The following is an 18,985-nucleotide window of genomic DNA, read 5'->3' on the forward strand; positions in this document are numbered from 1 at the left end:
TGTCTTGGAAATAAGCAGGTTATGAAGTTTTGCATCACAAAGTAGAGACATTTTAATAACGGAATATGGGAATAGTTGTGAGATATAAACTTCAACCATGTGATTGTTCTGTCACTGTCTTTATTCCTCTTTCTTTCTTTCTTTCTTTTCCCAGCTGCCTGTCTTGTCCTGGGCTGTATGATTTATCCTGATGGCTGGGATGCAAAAGAGGTGAAACGGATGTGTGGTGAAAAGACAGACAAGTACACATTGGGGGCTTGTTCAATCCGCTGGGCGTATATTCTGGCCATAATTGGAATCCTGGATGCCCTGATCCTCTCTTTCTTGGCATTTGTACTTGGCAATAGACAGGACAGCTTACTAGCAGAGGAACTCAAGCTGGAAAACAAAGGTAGGAGGAACTGCTTTGGGAGGCTGTGTAACTCTGAACTGCAAGGGAAAGCGCTTAAAAACAACCATCTCCATTTTCTGTGTAAAGACTCGCGCTTGCTCATAAATTATCCCCCATCCATATTAACGAACTGGTCCTTCGTATTATTGACCTTGTCAAATGGCACCTTTTGGCTTCTCCCCTTCCTTCCCTTAGTTTCATCCCCTTTCATGCTCTTCAGGCTCTGGCTGAGTGGCAAAAGTTCCCATGTAACCCCTATTCATGTATGCTGCTGCCCAAAGGGAGGGCAAAGAAAAGCACGCAAGGGAGCAGTGATGGCGATGTAGACTGTGGAGGAGGTCACCACATGCTGGTGAACTCAGCAGAACTCAGAGCTGGTTGTAGTCCTTGATCTGCCTAATTGCATTGCGTTCACCCGGACAAGTCTTTTACCGCGCAATCCACAAAAGCAAGTCCTGCCAAATACAATGTGCAGGGCTCGACCCACTCATGAGGCAAGGTGAGGGGACCACCTCAAGCGGCAGGATCCACAGGGGCAGCAGATCCCACTGCAGACCTTAATTTCCTCCCCTTGTTTGAGATGTAGATCTTGACTCCCACTTTCTTCCCTGGTGGGGAGAGAGGTGTCATTTTTGTGGGTCACTTCAGGTTCCAAGATGTCTTGGGCCAGCTAAATACAGTTAAATATATATAGAGAGAGAGAGTTTTAGTCTTAGTTGCTTTAGGTGGATGATGGATATATCAAATCTAACTTTTAAAAAACAATTATTAGAAAATGCAATCTTTGTGAATTTTTAACAATGCTGTAAAGAAACCTTTCACCTCCTAGGATAGGAACCAAGGATAGACAAACCTGCCTTAGACTATTAGTTTATTTCACCCCCATATTGTCCACTCCAAGGTTAGCCATCATGCTGCCCTCCAGATGTCATGGACTACAGTTACCATCTCCCCATGCTCCTATTAAGATTTTTCCTAAGTTTAAGAGCAGCACAGGAGGTGGCAGGGGAGGGGGAGCTGTGACCTGCCCCCTTGTGCTGCTGACTGGGGAACAGCTAGGGGTGGTGAAAAGCTTGCCAGGATGCGCACATTTTTGAAGGCCTGTTAGGGAATATGTTTAATGCCCAGAGAATGAACAAAATTCATTTGGGTAAGGACTTAAGACCTTTGAGAAAGGAAAATGCCACATTGGTTATCACCTATAGAAGCGCTATCAGTAAAGACATTAAAGGAGATTGTAGAAACAATAAAGATATTATAGAATTCAAATAAGGGAAACCAAACTTAAAAGAGAGAGAAGACATACAAGACTGGATCAAAGACTGGGTCCAGTATTTCCGATTAAATGAGATATTCAGGAAAGACAAAGAAAGAGGATTTTCTGAGGAAAACTCATAACTCAAAAAAGACTTATTGGGCAACAAATAAAAACTAGTTTCAAAAATTTATAAAAATCTTATTAGAGTGGGGAGACTAAGGAAGAAATGGCAAATGCCTCTATGATCTAATGGGTAATTGACCTAGGACACAACATCAATATGACTTCTTGGGAAAAACTGTGGAAAACCACAATAAACTTCCCGGCATGCTATACCCTAAAATAGAACCTTCAAAAGGTGGTATATAGATGGTACCTAACCCCTAGTAAACTTGTAAAAATGTATACAAAGGAAACCAATTTATGTTGGAAATGCGAAGAGATTGAAGGGACATTTATACACATGTGGTGGAGCTGTAAGAAAGCCAAAAAGTATTGGAAGAAGATATACTCAAAACTTAAAAAGAGGTTCCGGGTCTCATTTCCCAATAAACCAGAGATGTTCTTATTGAGTATAGTACAGGGGGAAATACCCAAGAAGGTACTTAGTCTTTTCCTCTACATAATAACAGCGGCCAGAATAACTTATGCCCAAAGGTGGAAGGACAAAAATAGTCCCACAAAAATAGACTGGCAAAATAAGCTAATAGAATAAGCGGAGCTAGCAATGTTGACTGCAAAGATAGAAAATCAGGATGAGTCGGATATAAAAGAAGAGTGGGAATACTTTGGCGAATATTTAAAGAAATATAACAATCGGATAAATTTCCAAGTGGGGTTAGATATATGAGCAGCAGCTAAAATAAGCAGGAAAAGGGTGGTTATTAAGGAGATGCAGCTTAACAAGGACTAATTAAGACCCTGCAAGGGGGGGGGGTGGAAGTCAAAGACTGTAAGATACAGAATGACAATGACTGGTGTACTAAGACATGTAAAATGCATAAATGAAAAAAGAAAAGAAAGTATTCAGTCTATATATACACATTTTTCAAGGTGTGTTGAAGATTATCTCTTATTGCCTGGGAAAGGTGCACAATTCTCTCTTCATGAGGCCTTGTGAATGTGCACTGTACTGTTCAACTCATAACCCCCCTAACATGAAACAAAGTCAGTTTCCTGTTCTGGTTTGAGCATTATGGCTAAAAGGCCACCAAAAAGGGATGAAGAAACACAACATCTGGCCTTTACTGATATCCATGTAGTAGGAGAAACAGAGAATGGTGAAAGACTATGATTTTTAATCCATCCAGGATATTCTGGATGGCACTTCGTGGTCATGATATTGTGGGAATCTCAGGTATAGAAAACTGCAACAAAAAGTCCAAGTTCGGCTTCCAAAGAAAATACAATCTGTGCACTGAAAGTAAAGCAAATAAATGTGGTCTTGGAAATGCCCTTAACCTTCTCAGTTCGAATTCGGTGATTGGGTTTTGATCAGACTCTGCAGCATCCTAAAAAGCAGCTTACAGCTCAGGGTTCCTTCATCATTGACTTTTTCCAACCTTCTTGCACAATTTCTTTGTGTAGTTTTGGCTTACTTGGCCAAAAACTTCAGGCTGATTCATGAGTGACCCTTCCCTGGAAAGTAGTTCTTTGGGAGCTGCCAAGAAAAGATCCACAATGTGGTATTATAATTGCTTTCTAAAAACAGTTGCTTTCAAAAGGCAGCAGATTTCAAGTTCTCATGGTTAGAAGATATACTAATAAGCATATGGGCATTTTCTGCTATAATCTTATAAGCAGGGTCTTAGAATAAGAACCCTCCCACTTCACAGAATGGCTGAGGAAAGCTTGGGAGAATGCAATGGTGATGAAATTTGCAAGCCAAAGGAATGCTGTTAAATATAGTTGCCAAATAAAGTTTATTTGGAGATGGGCCTTGTTCATACATTGCTGGAATGATAAAAGTAGCGGATGAAATACCTCATTACAACTTATTTACTTTAATATAGCAAACCAACACTCTGTAGACTTTTTTGATCTCTCAATTTTCTCGCTTCTTTGTCTAGTCCTTGTTTAAAGCTGTCCAAGTTGGCAGATAAATTATGCAAAAAGAGTAAAGCAGGAGAACTAAATACATAAGGCTTATACATGTCTCCTCAAATATGCATAATGTATACAGAAATGAGTTTACATTCATGCATGGGAGGTCATTCCCCCCCCCCAATCTAAGGGTCACAGAGCTTTGGATTAAGCCACTATCAGTAAATACTGTTCTATTTATCAACCTAGCCATTAAGTATCATAGCATCGTAGAACTGACGAGTTGGAAGGGACCCTGAGGATCATCTAGTCCAACCCCCTGCAATGCCGGAATATGCAGCTGTCCCATATGGGGATCAAACCTGCAACCTTGGCGTTATCAGCACTATACTCTAACCAACTAAGCTATCTCAGTGTGCATCTTGAATGATTTGTTCGCGGTAACACTAGCTTCTATGACTAAACACCTGGTTAACTGAAGACTGAATAACAGCACACCTTCTCGTTGTGCTGTTCAGACTATCGATGGTATGTGGTTGTTGTTGTTTAATGTTATAATGAATCAGAGCGGTTTGCTTTTTATTTATTTCTTTAGGATGCAGCGAAGTCTACAGGCTTTTGCATACTAATGCTGCTGTTCTCCCACAGGTCAACTTTCCTCCTGAACTCCTCATTCAAACAGCTAAAATAATAATTAATCACTAAGGCAGGGGCTTAATCAAATAATCTGAGCAGCTGCCCCCACTGTAGTGCTTGGGAAGCACGAGTTATTTACTGTTGCACTTCCACACGGGTAGCATTACTGTGTGAGTTATTAAGCTCTTGAAGAATGTTCTCTCTTCACAAAGGCTCTAAATTTGACTACAAAGCCTTCGGAAGTGGCAAGACAGTTGAGAATGAGCCCTGGATTATAAATATCGGGATTTTTAAAATATTGAGCCTGAGCCTGAGGCACTGTGAATATGTCAGAGTCAGGTTTCCTGTTCTAAGCAGACATCAAAGGATTCCTGCAAACTGTGCAAGGGTGTCCGAAATATTAGGATGCCCCACACATTCAAGCACAAACACACACCTTGGTGACTGTCCTGAATTTGGTTCCAAGGACTTGCTGGGGAGTGAACTAGGTATGGGGGTTCATTTGGAGGGTTCAGCTTCAAGGTAAAGATTTGGACTTGATGACTGCAGGGTCTGATAGACCTATATTCCTTTACATCCCAGGCTTAGATGGGACGCATAGCAGTCTCCCATTTAAGACATTGGTGAGGTCTGGAGAGCATCTTGGCTTCAGCAACTGCAGTTTCTGCCAGGTACTCAACAGACCATTCACTGGGCCCCATCACAAAGACTTATTGAATCAAGGTTGAAGAAAAGGAGTCCATCATGCTACACGTACACGCACTTTGCCAAAACATTCCTCATGTTATCTGCCCCCTCTGTTTCCATTTGATGTTAGACATGTGACTGAGGAGAGCCTTCTTGGTTGATGCTTACCTGGCACCAGTTCTGAAATCGTTTTAGCTGTGGTGCCATTTTATTTGCCTGGGGTTTTTATCGTGTACGCTGGGTCTGAGTTGTTGTTTCTTAATCCGTTCCACTGAATTGTATCAGGGGTCGTGTCCCTTTTTTTAAGCTGCTGCTCCAAAAACAAAGGTTTTCACTTACATGACTAAATTTACCCAACTGATGCTCCAGACAAATGGCATGGTTAGGTCCCATGTGGTTCCTGGTTTCTATGGCAGCCACTCTGCTCCCATAAGGAATGAAGAGGGACATCCCATCTGGGCAGGTGGGAAAACAACATGCACATGGACATTTTCACTCACGCTGGTGCTTCTCACCCACTGGGAAGGTCAGAACACTTTTCAAGTTATGATGTGAGGTGCAACCTTAAAGCCCTTGGAATGCATCAAACTGTGTACAGCAACCTCATGATTCTTAGCGATATATATAAGCTTCCCTAATTTTGGAGATCAGTTGGGTTTTATTTATGTTTCTGATCTCCATAGTCCAGATATGTGGCTAACACAGTCACGTTCCACAGCTGGATCTCCACAGTGAGCCTCGGAACGACAAAAGGGTTTTAAGAGATTTAGGAGGTTCGAATCAAATAATGAAAGGGCAAAAACAACCTCCAAAGGTGACTGAACCTCCCCTTCCCCCTGTGATATATCAGGAGAAGATTTGGGCATATAAGAAGATTGAGTACAGTCACAATAGCTATTTCTGCAGAACTTTAGATTGTTCAAAGCACCTTCACATTCATTATCTTTTGATCCTTGGAAAGTCCCATAATGTAGACACATATTTCTCCCCACGTGATAGCTGCCAAGTCTCTCGTTTTTGGCGGGAAACCCCCATATTTTAAACCGTTTCCCGCTGGCAGCTCGGATTGGAAAAAATCCCCCGGATTTCCTACCTGCCAGGGAGGCTCCATTTTGGGTCCTGGCGCTGCCCGATTTCTGGTGCCCAGACATGGGTAGCACGGCGCTACCCATGTCTGGGCACTGGAAATTGGGCGGCGCCAGCGCCGGAAGTTGGACATGCGTAGAAGCGACTTCCGGTGCCGCACCGCTGCTGATCCCCCATATTTCAGTGGGAGACTTGGCGGCTATGGATAGAGGTGGACTAAAGCTAAAAGGGAAAGACTTAACTAAGGCCAGCTCGGAGCATAGAAAGTTGTCTTATATCATGCCAGACCATTGGTCCATCTTGCTCAGTATTGTCTCTGCTGAGTGGCTGCCACTTTCCAGGACCACAGGTAGGAGTCTTTTCCAGTATTACCTGGAGATGCCAGTGGCTGAACCGTGGACATTTTATATGCCAAGCATGTGCTCTTCATTGCCAGAATCAACTTGTCCCCAGAAGCAGACTTCATTGTGAATTGAAAGATGCTGCTAACATTTCTATTTCAAACACCAAAAGTTCAAAATAGATGGTTGCCTTCCTGGAACTATGCTGGTTCACTGCTATTCAAGTACAAATAGCTTTAATATAAGGGGAGAAATCTCTGTGTTAACACCAGTTTCCCGAGCCTCTGATTTACTGGTACTCAGCTTCATTTATTGAGGTTTAACACAAATGTTAGGGATAGGGATGCAAAATGCATGCTGGTTATAATCCTATTACATGCTTACCCAGGAGTAAGATCCAGTGGGACTTCTGAATAGGCGTGCATTAGGTTCCATTGCCAGGGATAGTTTTTTTAACCTTATCACCCTTTTTCTTGGATACCTTTCAATCCTAGTTCAGTGTGGTAAGCTGAAAGGAAATATTATTTCTTTGATTCATACTGTCAACCCAATGCAAACAATCCTCAGTTTTGTTATCATGAAAACAAGGTGCGGTGCTAGGTGAATAAGTCTTAAAGGTTCCAAAGGGCTTGCATACACCTTCCTCTTCTTATGTGTTGTGATACGGTCCCTTGTGTGTTGCAGTTCTGTTCATGGTCTGTGGCAAAAGCCTATTTGCCATATTATTCCAACAGCAGAGTATGCTTTGTAGTTGTCCTGAAAACCTGGAAGAGAAACTAGGATTTCCTGTTCATTTCCCATCCTAGGTTGCAGGAGAAGCATGCACTGTAGCTTACTGGCAACTAGGCAGCGATAATGGGATTGCAATGCTTGAGGGGAGGGAGAGTAAGGAAAAGGGACTCTATAAACCTGAGGGTCCTCCAAGGCAGCGTTTCTCAACCGCTGTTCCGCAGCACACTAGTGTGCCGCGACGTGCGGCGACAAGAAGGGTGATTTGCATTGTCACATGCCTGGCGGCCCTAACCCGCCGGAAAGCAATATTTCTCCTCCTCTTTCCCAAAGCTCAGTGCAAACGAGCCTGGCGGCCGCCAATACACAAAACTGACCCGCCGGAAAGCAATATTTGGCAAGTGTTTCTTACAGTCATAATTATAATATAGGGCGGCACAGAGTTAAATTTTTTAACTTTTTTAATGGTGGTGTGCCTCGTGATTTTTTTCACGGAACAAGTGTGCCGTGGCCCAAAAAAGTTTGAGAAACACTGCTCCAAGGCTCCTTCGCCTTGGTAAACCGTGGGCTATTTCATCCAAACCAGCTCATTGCTTGTGAGCTCCTGGTCCACAGGGAGGCTTTGCAAAAGTGGTTCCAACAGGTACTGTTGCAAAGAGTAAAGAGTTCCCCACATACTGATGATTCACACAATTTTTCTCCTGTAGGGGTGAAGAATAGCCGTCTTAAATGACCTGGAGTTCTTTTGGCATATAATTTGTAGGGCACTTCAGAAGCGTTTCATGAGTGGTGCAAAATTCCACTTCTCAACCACCTGCATACTGTGGGGAGAAAACTACCTATAGATCACCCATGTGGTGTAATTAATAAAAGAATTGGCTGGCTCCCTAGATCCAAAGCGCAGGGCTAAATGCACTCTCCAATAAGAGAGTCCCAGCAGAGTTTAAAAGTCACAAAATATGCAGTGACAGTGAAGCATTAGGAATATAGGCTGTTAGACCTTTTAATATCCCATTTAGTCCACTGATAGCACTCACCCATTTCTACCCCTCTCGCAATGAACAGACCACACTGTTTAGTAAGTTTAAATGCTTTACTTACAGAGTTCAAAAGTTAGATTCATGTGCTATTCCATGCAGCAATGAGTAAACACAGGCAGAAATCTTGGGATACAAAATATTCTGAAATAGCTCTAAGCATGCAGTCTGAGCTTATAACTTGGTGAGTTCACATGGTAAAAAAGAGTGGACAAAGAAGGAAACTTAACTTCCTTCCAGGTGAGGGGCATGACCTAGCTGAGTCTAAGAATACAATTCTATGATCTTAACCCCTTCATGCATTAACTAGCCCTAAGCTTGCTAGTTATATTTGACTGCATTTTCCCACATATACTCCCTTTAGAGAGCTGCCATAAACTCACTGTAGGTACAAAACCTCATTTTAAATGTCAGGAAATGAAATACTCTCAAAGCAAATTCTTTAGTCTTTGATAGTTATTCCAGTGGGGCCTTGTGTCTTTTAGAGGTTAAGGGTACACCAAAGTGCACTTGAAATGACAGGACATGTTTTTAAACAAGGTATTTCATAGCACTAATTGGGAGTTTGGGGCATGAGAGGCACTTGGTGACATATTTAGAAGAACAGGCACGAAAGGGCATGGCTCTGATACTATAATACAACCCTAGGAACTGTCAGCATGGAAGGAAGGGATGTGGAATGGTAAAGAGATGGTCTTCTGAGGGTGAGGATCAAGAATTGTTTCATGGTTTACTGCTGTGCTCCTCTGCCATTTCAGAGTTAGCCTTTAGCTTCTAATTCCTGGATTTAGAGCAATCGTTGAGATCCTGCTGAGAATTAATTGGCACGTGCCCTTTAGCTTATCCAGAAAACAGGACTAACGGGTAAAGAGCAAGCCTTGCCGCCTTCCCTCGGTCAGTTTTGCCTTTATCATGCTACCCTCCTGCTGTTTGGTTGCTGGTTGTTAGCTTTTTTCAATGCAGGGGCAAAGATGACACATTATTGAGAGAAATAAATATCCTCCACTTCCCACCATAGCTGCCTTGTTATTTTCTTGAAGGAGGCCAACAGTCTCCTCCTGAACATGTCTTTCTAAGGTCTCTGTGACATGATTAGCTGCTGTAACTTTGCAGTCGGCTATCACGCTAGCATTTGTGTTGGTTTTAAGGGACTATGCAACTCCCATGGCCACCAATTAGGCTGCAAGTCGGTGACGTTTCGGGTAAAGCAGATCTCAGGCAAAGGAAATTGCTTGTGTGTGAAGTACACCTTGATTGACCTCCTGGAGTCAAGGTCTTCCAAGAGCAAAGGAATTGATTCTTTATATACACTCGTATATCCAGTGGAGCTGCCAGTCCCTGAAAGTTGAGGTTAAGACAACTTTAGAAATTAAATCTGTACTGATGGAGCACACAGAAGATGTAAAACATATGTAACATAATAGCTCTGTTCAAATATTGAGGAGTTGTCATATAGAAAGTGGGGCAGGCTTGTTTTCTGCTTCACTGGAGTACAGGGCTAGAACTAATGAGAAGGAAAAGCATGGAGGCAGATTTTATTTAATCATTAGGGAGAACGTTCTAAGGGGAAGAGGTGTTTGACAGTGAAGTAGGCAGTGGGAAATTCTGCTTTTCTGCAGCCATTTGAGCAGGGGCTCCATGGCCCTCTGCCAGGGATGCCGTTGTTTCAAGATTCCTGCACTGCGTAGGGCAGCTCGACTGCATGATCTCCAAGGTCCCTTTAAGCCCTAAAATTCTATGAATTGGTAAATACTATGTTACCAAGCATTATATGCAGCAAAAGCAAGAAAGACTATGGGGGCAAAGAGCTTAAAAACCTCTGGAAATTATATGAGGCACTTACTTAAAATGGACAGGCGCAAGCCATAAATGACGTGACTCTGCATTGCCGCTACCATTAATTCTATCTAGTTTTTATAGATATTTCTCACAACTTAACCAAGTTGTACTGAATTAACACTGCAGCTAAATCCGTCCACCTGTGGTGCCCCCCCCCCAAAAAAGCACCAGGGCGTGATATCACAAGGCCTACTGTCTAAAATCAGGCCTGTGTCTGGGCTTCAGACAGTCTAGTAGAAATGCACAGGCAATTCTCATTTCTATGTAGGGTCTGAATTAATGCTTTATGTGATGGCTTGTGCGTTTTTGCTCCTGCTCTGAATTATGTTCTTGCATATGACAGGGAAGAGAATCAGAAGTGGGGGAAGATTTATAATTTACAAAGCTGGAGCATTCCCCCCAAAATGTTTTGAGGCATGATGCTTAGCATTGAAACAGTGAGGCAGTGAGTCCTCCAGGAGTGATTTTTGTTGTTGGGGATAAAGATACTGAGGTAGAACATTTTTTAAAAAAAGTCACTCTGAAAACCTTTCCAAAATTTCAAAGTAAATAAAAGGAAGCCTAAACCATAGGAGAATGGAGACTATGGGCTGGGGAGTCTGTGGCTTAAATCTCACCTTGGCACCAAATTTACTAGGTGAGTTACAGCTTTGAGAAGAGAGCCTTATACAAATCTCCATATTCAATAAGGGGATAAAAATACTTCCCTGCCTCGAATTACTCCTGTACAAATTTCAAAAAATTGTTGTTGTTGTTGTTGTAGTTGTTCTCATTCATTTCATTTTTATACCACGTTACATTTTCAAGATAAGGCTGAATGCTGTTTACAACCTGCATTAGAACATCAAATAAAACAATCTAGAATAAAACATTACTAGGAAAGTCAAATATAAAGCATGCATTCAAAGCAACACAATTAACAGGAAATTAAAATATTATCTTAAAGTTTTCAAAACAGAACATTGCAAAGGAGGTCAACTACAGAATGCGCATTTAAACGCAGCAAAGTTAACCAAACTTTTTTTTTTATCTTAAGCATTCCAGAAGAAAACATTACTAAAGGAAGTCAATGCATGCACATCTAAAAACAGCACAATTAACAAGAGAATAAAATATTATCATAAGCAGAGAACATATCTGCTGCTATTGCTGCCAATCCAGTCAATGGAGGTTCATGGCAGGTGGTGGCTTTGGAAACTCAGGCTTGATGACCTGAGTCTGCACTAAGAGACAGCAGCCAAGATGGTCTGGCCTCTTCAGCAGTTTCAGCTTTTGTAGCTGGAGTCAGTCAGGGCCCCGCCCTCCAAGGTCAGGTGGGGAAAGGCCTGAAAGCCAGGGAGCAGGTTTTCCAGAACTAACGGCCAAGAAGGCTCAACAACGATGTATGGGCTTTGAATACTTCAGATGCGCCATATAAATCCTGGGTACTATTATAGTTACGTTAATCTGGGGCTTTTACAAATACATTCTATTTGGATAATCAGGAGAAACCTTTTTCACAAAGGCTGCAGTTTACCATTGCCAATGATTCCAAAACATTAGACTAGAATAGAATAATAATTTATTGGTCAAGTACTAACATACTTGGAATTTTGTTTCAGCTACATTGCAGTGTAAAAAAACTTCATACAAAGTGTGCAGAACACTATTTCAAGGTCACCAGCGGAGTGACTTCAGAACAGGTTGAGGTGGTTGTTGGTGCCTCTGGCGCCGACTGACTGACACTAGTTGATAATGCTTGACTTTCAAACCTGCTATAAAATGATTCAGGTTGTTTGCCATTTTTTTGACCTTCTGGTGCAGAAGAAGATGTTGTCTCATATTCAGTAATGTTCTGTAAATTCTTCCAAAGAGTAGCAGAGTCCCTGTTTGAGAATTGAGCCTGACTCATAGGTTCGTTTTGCCACTTTAATCTCCTTCGTCAGTGCATTCCTAGCTTGGTTGTACAAACATCTGTCTCCTTTCCTGTAAACTCCCTTTTGCAGCTATACCTTGCAATACTTTCATCACTGGAAGGAATCCTTGATAATCCACAGTTGTCAAAAGGAGGACGCATTTTCATGGACCACTTGCTGCTGCATTGATCACAATCCAAAGTGGAAAACAGGGTCAACAAAAAGTTTCCAGGGCATCCAGCATGGGTGGGGTTTTAATAATAGGCTCTGTGGCAGGTGAGAAAATGATCCTGGCTCTTGTTAAATGTATTAGCTAAGATGGGCTGAAAGCTGCTGCTTTTTTCTCTCTTTTTTCCTTCTTGCTCAACAGCTGAAATGGAAACAGATTGTCTGAAGGGCAGATTGTTCTTTCCAAGATGACAAAGATCTTGTCAGCCAGTCTTCTAAATACAAGTAAATATGGGTCCCTTGGCATCCTAGATGAGCTGTCAAGTCTGCAAGGCACACAATGAACATTCTGGAGACATGGCGCTTTTTAAAGGGGTTTTATTTTGTTTGGGGGTTTGGTAAATACTAGGTCTGCGAATCAGTGTAAAACTGAAACATTAGAGATGAATCATTTAAATTGACTACAAATAATGGATTTCCTAGGACCACAAAATAATTTCATACATCTAGCGGGAGTGAGCCTAGTGGCAGAACTCCACAAACTCAGGCAGCTCTCTGGGCCACAGCACCCAAATAGCGCTCACCAGCACAACAACTGGGCCTTCTATTACAAATTTCAAAATGTCAATCCATAGCTGCCTACAAACAGGGTGTCTTATCAATGGAGAAGACGCAGCGCCATGGGCCTTCTCAAATCTGGATGTGGCCCTGAGAGATAGGCATTGAGCTTGGGGGAGGTAATACATAGGGGAAAATGTTGACAGTACCAAGATCTATACGGTACGTCTTCCAATTTCAGGCAGAATCAGCTGAAGCCTGACAATCCAGTCCTAGACACAGGAAGAATACAATAAAACCGCCTGCTATTTCCTCGAGTGGAAGCCTCATTCTCCACGCTGTCATCATTTCAGCAAGATGTTATATAAAAAACAGCAATTGTAGGAGACTCTGCTTTTTGGTGCTCTAGTGTTGCTTGTCTGGGAGAGAGAATGAGAGGTGGAGAGAGGGGGGGAGGGAGAGGGAGAGGGTTTAGTTGCAAGTGCTTTGCTAGGTAACCTTGTACAAGCTCCTTGGCGCTGGTTTGCAAAAACACCTGAGCATCCACCGTTTGTCGTCCATTTGGCATTCTGAGCCTTTCCCAGGCTCTGACAGTGTGTGCGAATTGGAATCACTTGGGGATTGTGTGAAGTCACTGAGCAGCCGCCTCAGTCTAAATACTGCTCAGCAAGAATTCAGCTTGTGCCCTTTTATTTTTGAAGCCCATGTCTCTCTACCGGTACAGTGGTACCTCAGTTTACGAACTTAATCCGTTCTGGAAGTCCGTTCTTAAACCGAAACTGTTCTTAAACCAAGATGCACTTTCCCTAATGAGGCCTCCCCCCGCCAGTGCCCTTCCACCATTTGGATTCCATTCTATTGGAAAATAATATATATATGATAAGAATAATATTGGAGAAAACTGGATATTGAAACCTGCTTAACCTAAATCATATATCCCAGTTTTATAGCGGCCCTTTAAAGTACGCTTCACGCAGAGTATACGCAGTCAGAAGTTGACCTGGCTAAGAAAAACACCACCAAGAGCATAGGGAATTATCTCCCTTATATGAAACCCCTTACTAGCTGCACACTTGTAAAAGTATGCAGATGAAAATATAAACGGTTGGGTTTCTTTAACTGAAATACAAACTGACTCTAAAGAGACTTTAAACTAAATATAAATGCTTTCTCTCTTAGCAACATTCCAACCTTCAACCCATTCCAAACCTCCCACAAACTCCCACATAACTCCCATTAAACTACCCAAGAATTAACAGCAAACTAGCATTATAACTAAGCAACTCTCATACTAAGATTCAACTAAGGAATCTCTTAAACTGAGAACAACTGAGAGAGTGATCTACTACGAGATGAATCAAACTGAAAGATCTAACTAAGAGATACAGAAGGCTTTCTGACAGAGCCTTATATACAAGAAGCAGAGCCCACGCCTGTGGGCAATTAACAGAAATTACCTGCACCTGTTTCTCTTAAACAGACAGTATTTACATTAGACCGGCTCTAAAGTAACTTGACTATTCAAAAAATCCAACACGTTCTTAGACCGAGGTAAAGTTTGCAAACCGGGACACTACTTCCGGTTTTGTGGAGTTCGTCAACCGAATAGTTCGTAAACAGGACTGTTCTTAAACCGAGGTACCACTGTATATTAATTTCCCGTTTTTCATGTGTGCAGCCTCTTTCTAGATCATGAGACAGCCAGCATGGTTTGTCTTTTTGCATCCTAGGTGCACAGTAAAAAAAAGGTAAAGGACCCCGACAGACAGTTAAGTCCAGTCACAGACGACTCTGGGGTTGCAGCGCTAATCTCAATTTACATGCCGAGGGAGCAGGCATTTGTCCGCAGAGTTTTTCCAGTTCATGTGGCCAGCATGACTAAGCTGCTTCTGGTGCAATGGAACACTGAAACCAGAGCAGTGCACGGAAACACCATTTACCTTCCCACCAGAGCAGTACCTATTTGGCGTGCTTTCGAACTGCTAGGTTGGCAGGAGCAGGGACCGAGCAACGGGAGCTCACCCCGTCACCCCGTTGTGGGGATTCGAACCGCCGACCTTCTGATCAGCAAGCCCAAGAGGCTCAGTGGTTTAGACCACAGCGCCACCCACGTCCCAGGTGCACAATGCCTAGCTAATACAGTGCTTTTTACAAATAGCACATAATCATAAAATGTATCTAATTTGGACCAAAGGTGCAGCATCTGAAGGGCACCTGGTTGGTGAAGACTGGCCTAGTTTTATCCAGGAATGTCTGGTGCTGAGCAGCATCTTCTCAAGAACTTTGCCCCCAAAGGGAATATTTCTGACTGGCTAATAGTTGTCAAAATTATTGTCCACAGATATGTTCCCGGGTTGGTCTTATAACTACATATTAATGCACTAATTTACATCTGGATCCAACTGATCACATTCCACACACAACCCCACTCCCTTGGCTTGATGTAATGATGCAGGATGCTCAAGTGTCAAGAACATCAGTGGTAGACTGCATCCTTAGGCTGTGGTATCTGTACTTCAGTCAAGTTAGTATGGCCTTAGGAACACCCTGTGTGCATTCTGCAAGAAAAAAGTGGCATCCAAATTTGAGCAAATGTAAGTGATTTTATTTGGAAAATACAGTACTATCTTGAAGGGTGAGATGGGGCAGACTCCTGCTATTTGGGAAAGCTCTGCTGGATGGCTTTATGTAGTGGTAGTGTTGGTGAAATCTTGATGGTGCAGCCCCATAGAGTAGTCCCTAAAGTGTTTTGTTTTTTGTGTGTTATTCACATGCTCAAGTTGTTGTAGCATTTCATTGCTGCAACCTTCTCAGTGTACCGGGAGACAATGGGGCTTTAAGCTGGACCATTCACCATGTCTGTCTCGTATGATCTGTTGTGTCATGTGATATTTTTGAATGGGCTAGGCACCGCATCAGTAGCTGAGGAGGTGGGACATCAGCCCGAAACCAACCAACCCAGTGGTAGAAAAAGGGACACACACACACACACACACACACACACACACACACAGGCAGTTCATTTCATCCCACTGAAGTTCCAAAGCTTTCCCTGCCCCTCCCACTTCTACATCCCAGAGTTTACACTAAAACTGGCAAGCTGTACTTTGGCTAAAACTGAGCACTAAACGTGTAAACTTCATGTAAAAAGTAAAGGTAAAGGGACCCCTGACCGTTAGGTCCAGTTGTGACTGACTCTGGGGTTGCGGCGTTCATCTCGCGTTATTGGCCGCTTACGGGTCATGTGGCCAGCATGACAAAGCCGCTTCTGGTGAACCAGAGCAGCGCACGGAAACGCCGTTTACTTTCCCTCCAGAGTGGTACCTATTTATCTATTTGCACTTTGGGATGCTTTCGAACTGCTAGGTTGGCAGGAGCAGGGACTGAGCAATGGGAGCTCACCCCGTCGCAGGGATTCGAACTGCCAACCTTCTGATCGGAAAGCCCTAGGCTCTGTGGTTTAACCCACAGCACCACCCGCATCCCTTGTTGTTTTCTGCAATTCACATTACAGTGCATAAATTGCAGCTAGCTCTTTCCTAGACAAAATAAAACTCTGGATATTTGGTCACCTGCTACAGAAAGAGATTTTCTAAGTAAGTCATCTTGTTCCTTGATATTAATTCCAAAGGACCGAGTCAGCCTGACATTTTCTATCAGCTACCTTGCTTGTAAGAGGGAACTTTAATACACTGTGATATCATTAATAATGATGATGAATAGAGGTTCCTCAGCATGAGCCAGAAGTAGTGCAAGATTAAAGCTCTCCCTACATGCTGCTGCTAAAGAACGGAGACACTGACAGTATGCAGCATTAGTTGACTTCTGCGCTCCATCAGCCAGAGAAAATCCATCTACCAAGATGAATGACAGTTCCCAGTTTTCTGTCTCATTCTAGCGCAGGGATGAGCAACCTTGTTCAGCCCTGAAGGCCTTATTCCCTTGTGAGAGTCCTTCCAGGGGCTACATGCCAGGGGTGGGTGGAGGAACCAGAGGCAAAAGTGGGGTGGAACCCCATGTGTCACCTTTGTACATTGAAAGTCAGAGCTTCCTGCACTCGTCACACACATCTCTCTATACAGGCAAACAAAGAGTCACAAACACAGTTCAAGGACACATTCCAACCAGAAGATGCACTCAAGAAGGGTGCAGAGTAGGAGCATTGAGGGATGTACCCTGAGGATAGGAGATGTGGACGGAAGTGTCACAAGGGCCCGACAGAGGGACCTGGAGACTTTGAAGTTTCCTCAGCCCTGCTCTAGTGTAGCCAAGAAGCAGAACCTAGGACGCTTTGTACTGTAGGTGAAGAGATGGAGCTGCGAAGGTGGGCATGAGCTTGATTTGCATTCTCTTGGGGGGCAGAGAACATGTTCAGCCTCCACTCCAACGGTGTCTTCTAAAAGTGCACTTCTTTAGCTTTTCCTACCTTAGCCAGTGGTTGCCTATTATTCTCACAGAGAAAAGTGTACCAAGGGCAAAACATTTCCTCTCAATGTGATGCTAGATGGCCTAGCACCCCAAAAAAGTAAATAAATGGTGGGGTGGCTTTGTCCCATATATTAGATTTTAGAACGATAATTAAAAGTATGTTTCATATTAAGGTTTAGTTTTGCAGTCTTAGTTTAGCTTTCCAGTTTATGATTCAGTTATAAGGTGCATGTGGAAGGTGCCTTTCCTTCAGGTAACCACAGGAGTTCAGCAATGGTTAGAAGAGTGAGTTGCTTGCTGGGAGTGCTCTTCTCTGCCCCCTCCACCACACCACCTGGGCTTAGCCCTCATGAACAAGGAACCTCCTTACTGTGTATTTTGCCCCACTCTTAGAGGATCTAGATACCAGTAGGTAGGTAGGTGATACACACACACACACACACACAGAGAGAGAGAGAGAGAGAGAGAGAGAGAGAGAGAGAGAGAGAGAGAGAGAGAGAAACCATTCCTCATAAAGAGATGCATTTTTCTTCAGAAAACAGTTCATATTTATGTAGCACTTTAGAATGTTCAAAGATCCGCAGGTACCTTATCTCGTGAAGAAAGAATGCATTAATCTTGCAGATAGTGCCACAGCTTTCCACAGCTTCCTGTCATAGCTAAGGAAATTCTGCTCTTCGAAGAGGGGTTGGATGTCATTGAGGAAGGGAGAAACTAGAGGAAGCATCACTGCTTTGCCAGAGGGCCCCGGTGGGAGTCACAGGACTCAACAGTGATGTCACCTGCATGGCCTGATAGGGCCTGTATGCCCCTCAGCTTGGTCTCTGAGGACTCCTCTGAACCCTCAACAGCTTTTGAGGGCATTCCTCTTCTGCCACACCACATCCAAGGGGAGCATGAGCCTCTCCTGTTCTGCTTGAGCCAGTGCCTGAGAAATAGGACAGCCCCTTTAAACCCCAACAGTTTCATCAGGGGAGTCGAGCTTGGAAAAACCAACCAAACAGAATGACCACTTAAGCTGTGTTGGCTCTGGACCATCACTGGAGCAGCATCCCATTCTCACATCTCCTGTGAGTCTTTTATCCAGACCAGGCTTCCTCAAACTCGGGCCCTCCAGATGTTTTGAGACTACAATTCGCATCATCCCTGACCACTGGACCTGCTAGCTAGGGATCATGGGAGTTGTAGGCCAAAAACTTCTGGAGGGCCGAGTTTGAGGGAGCCTAATCCGGACTGCCCCTGAACCTAAATCCATAGTGAGCTGACCGTGGTCCTGATCTCCTGGGAACTACCCTAGCCTTGACTCCACCTGGAATTCAGTCACCCCTTGTGGACCCCAGCTTATAACGAAGAGGTAACCAACAACATTTGAAGGACCACACTAACCACAGGATAACTAGATCTGCACTTTCCCTTGTACACTAGAACCAAGTGCAGCTTTCCCCCATCTTCCTTTTGTTCTCCATTCTTTTTATACTCAACTACTAGTTTTGATATCATTTGTTTTAAAAAGTTGCATCATTGTATTAATTGTAAAACGGTATAATAAAAAAGGTACACTTGTGTATTTGCTGCATTTTTTTCTGGTTTCAGTAATCCAACAGCAAAAACATTGAAGCCCCACCCTAAATACCAGAAATTTTTTCTCAGTTATTTCTCTGGCTTCTCAGTTTCCAGCAGTGATTACCCTTCCACTTTAAAGCATATATTCAAGGCATAAGAAGCAGAAACTTTTTTTAATGAGGTTTTCAGAAAGCAGTTCTGTGCCTAATAGCACTTTCTGCACTTCTGTAGAACTGCAGCAAAGTTGGAAGGCAAAAGAATGATAGTTGTAAGGTACAATGAACATACAATACACCAAAGCATTAGAAATGCTATAAATTATTGAC

The 18,985-nt window shown here is 43.1% G+C and overlaps 1 protein-coding gene across 2 annotated transcripts in view; it reads left to right on the plus strand.

The window, feature by feature from the left end:
- The window catches only part of LHFPL3 (LHFPL tetraspan subfamily member 3), a 215,224-nt gene that overhangs the window by 135,198 nt on the left and 61,041 nt on the right, over positions 1–18,985 (plus strand). For both annotated transcript variants that reach the window (XM_088676723.1, XM_088676722.1), the window contains exon 2: positions 155–391. In XM_088676723.1, the coding sequence (XP_088532849.1) occupies positions 155–391 (237 nt within the window). The remainder of the gene's footprint in view (positions 1–154; positions 392–18,985) is intronic.

The sequence above is a fragment of the Zootoca vivipara genome, chromosome 9 (genome assembly GCF_965207765.1).
Source record: "Zootoca vivipara chromosome 9, rZooViv2.hap1.1, whole genome shotgun sequence".
Taxonomy (NCBI): domain Eukaryota; kingdom Metazoa; phylum Chordata; class Lepidosauria; order Squamata; family Lacertidae; genus Zootoca; species Zootoca vivipara.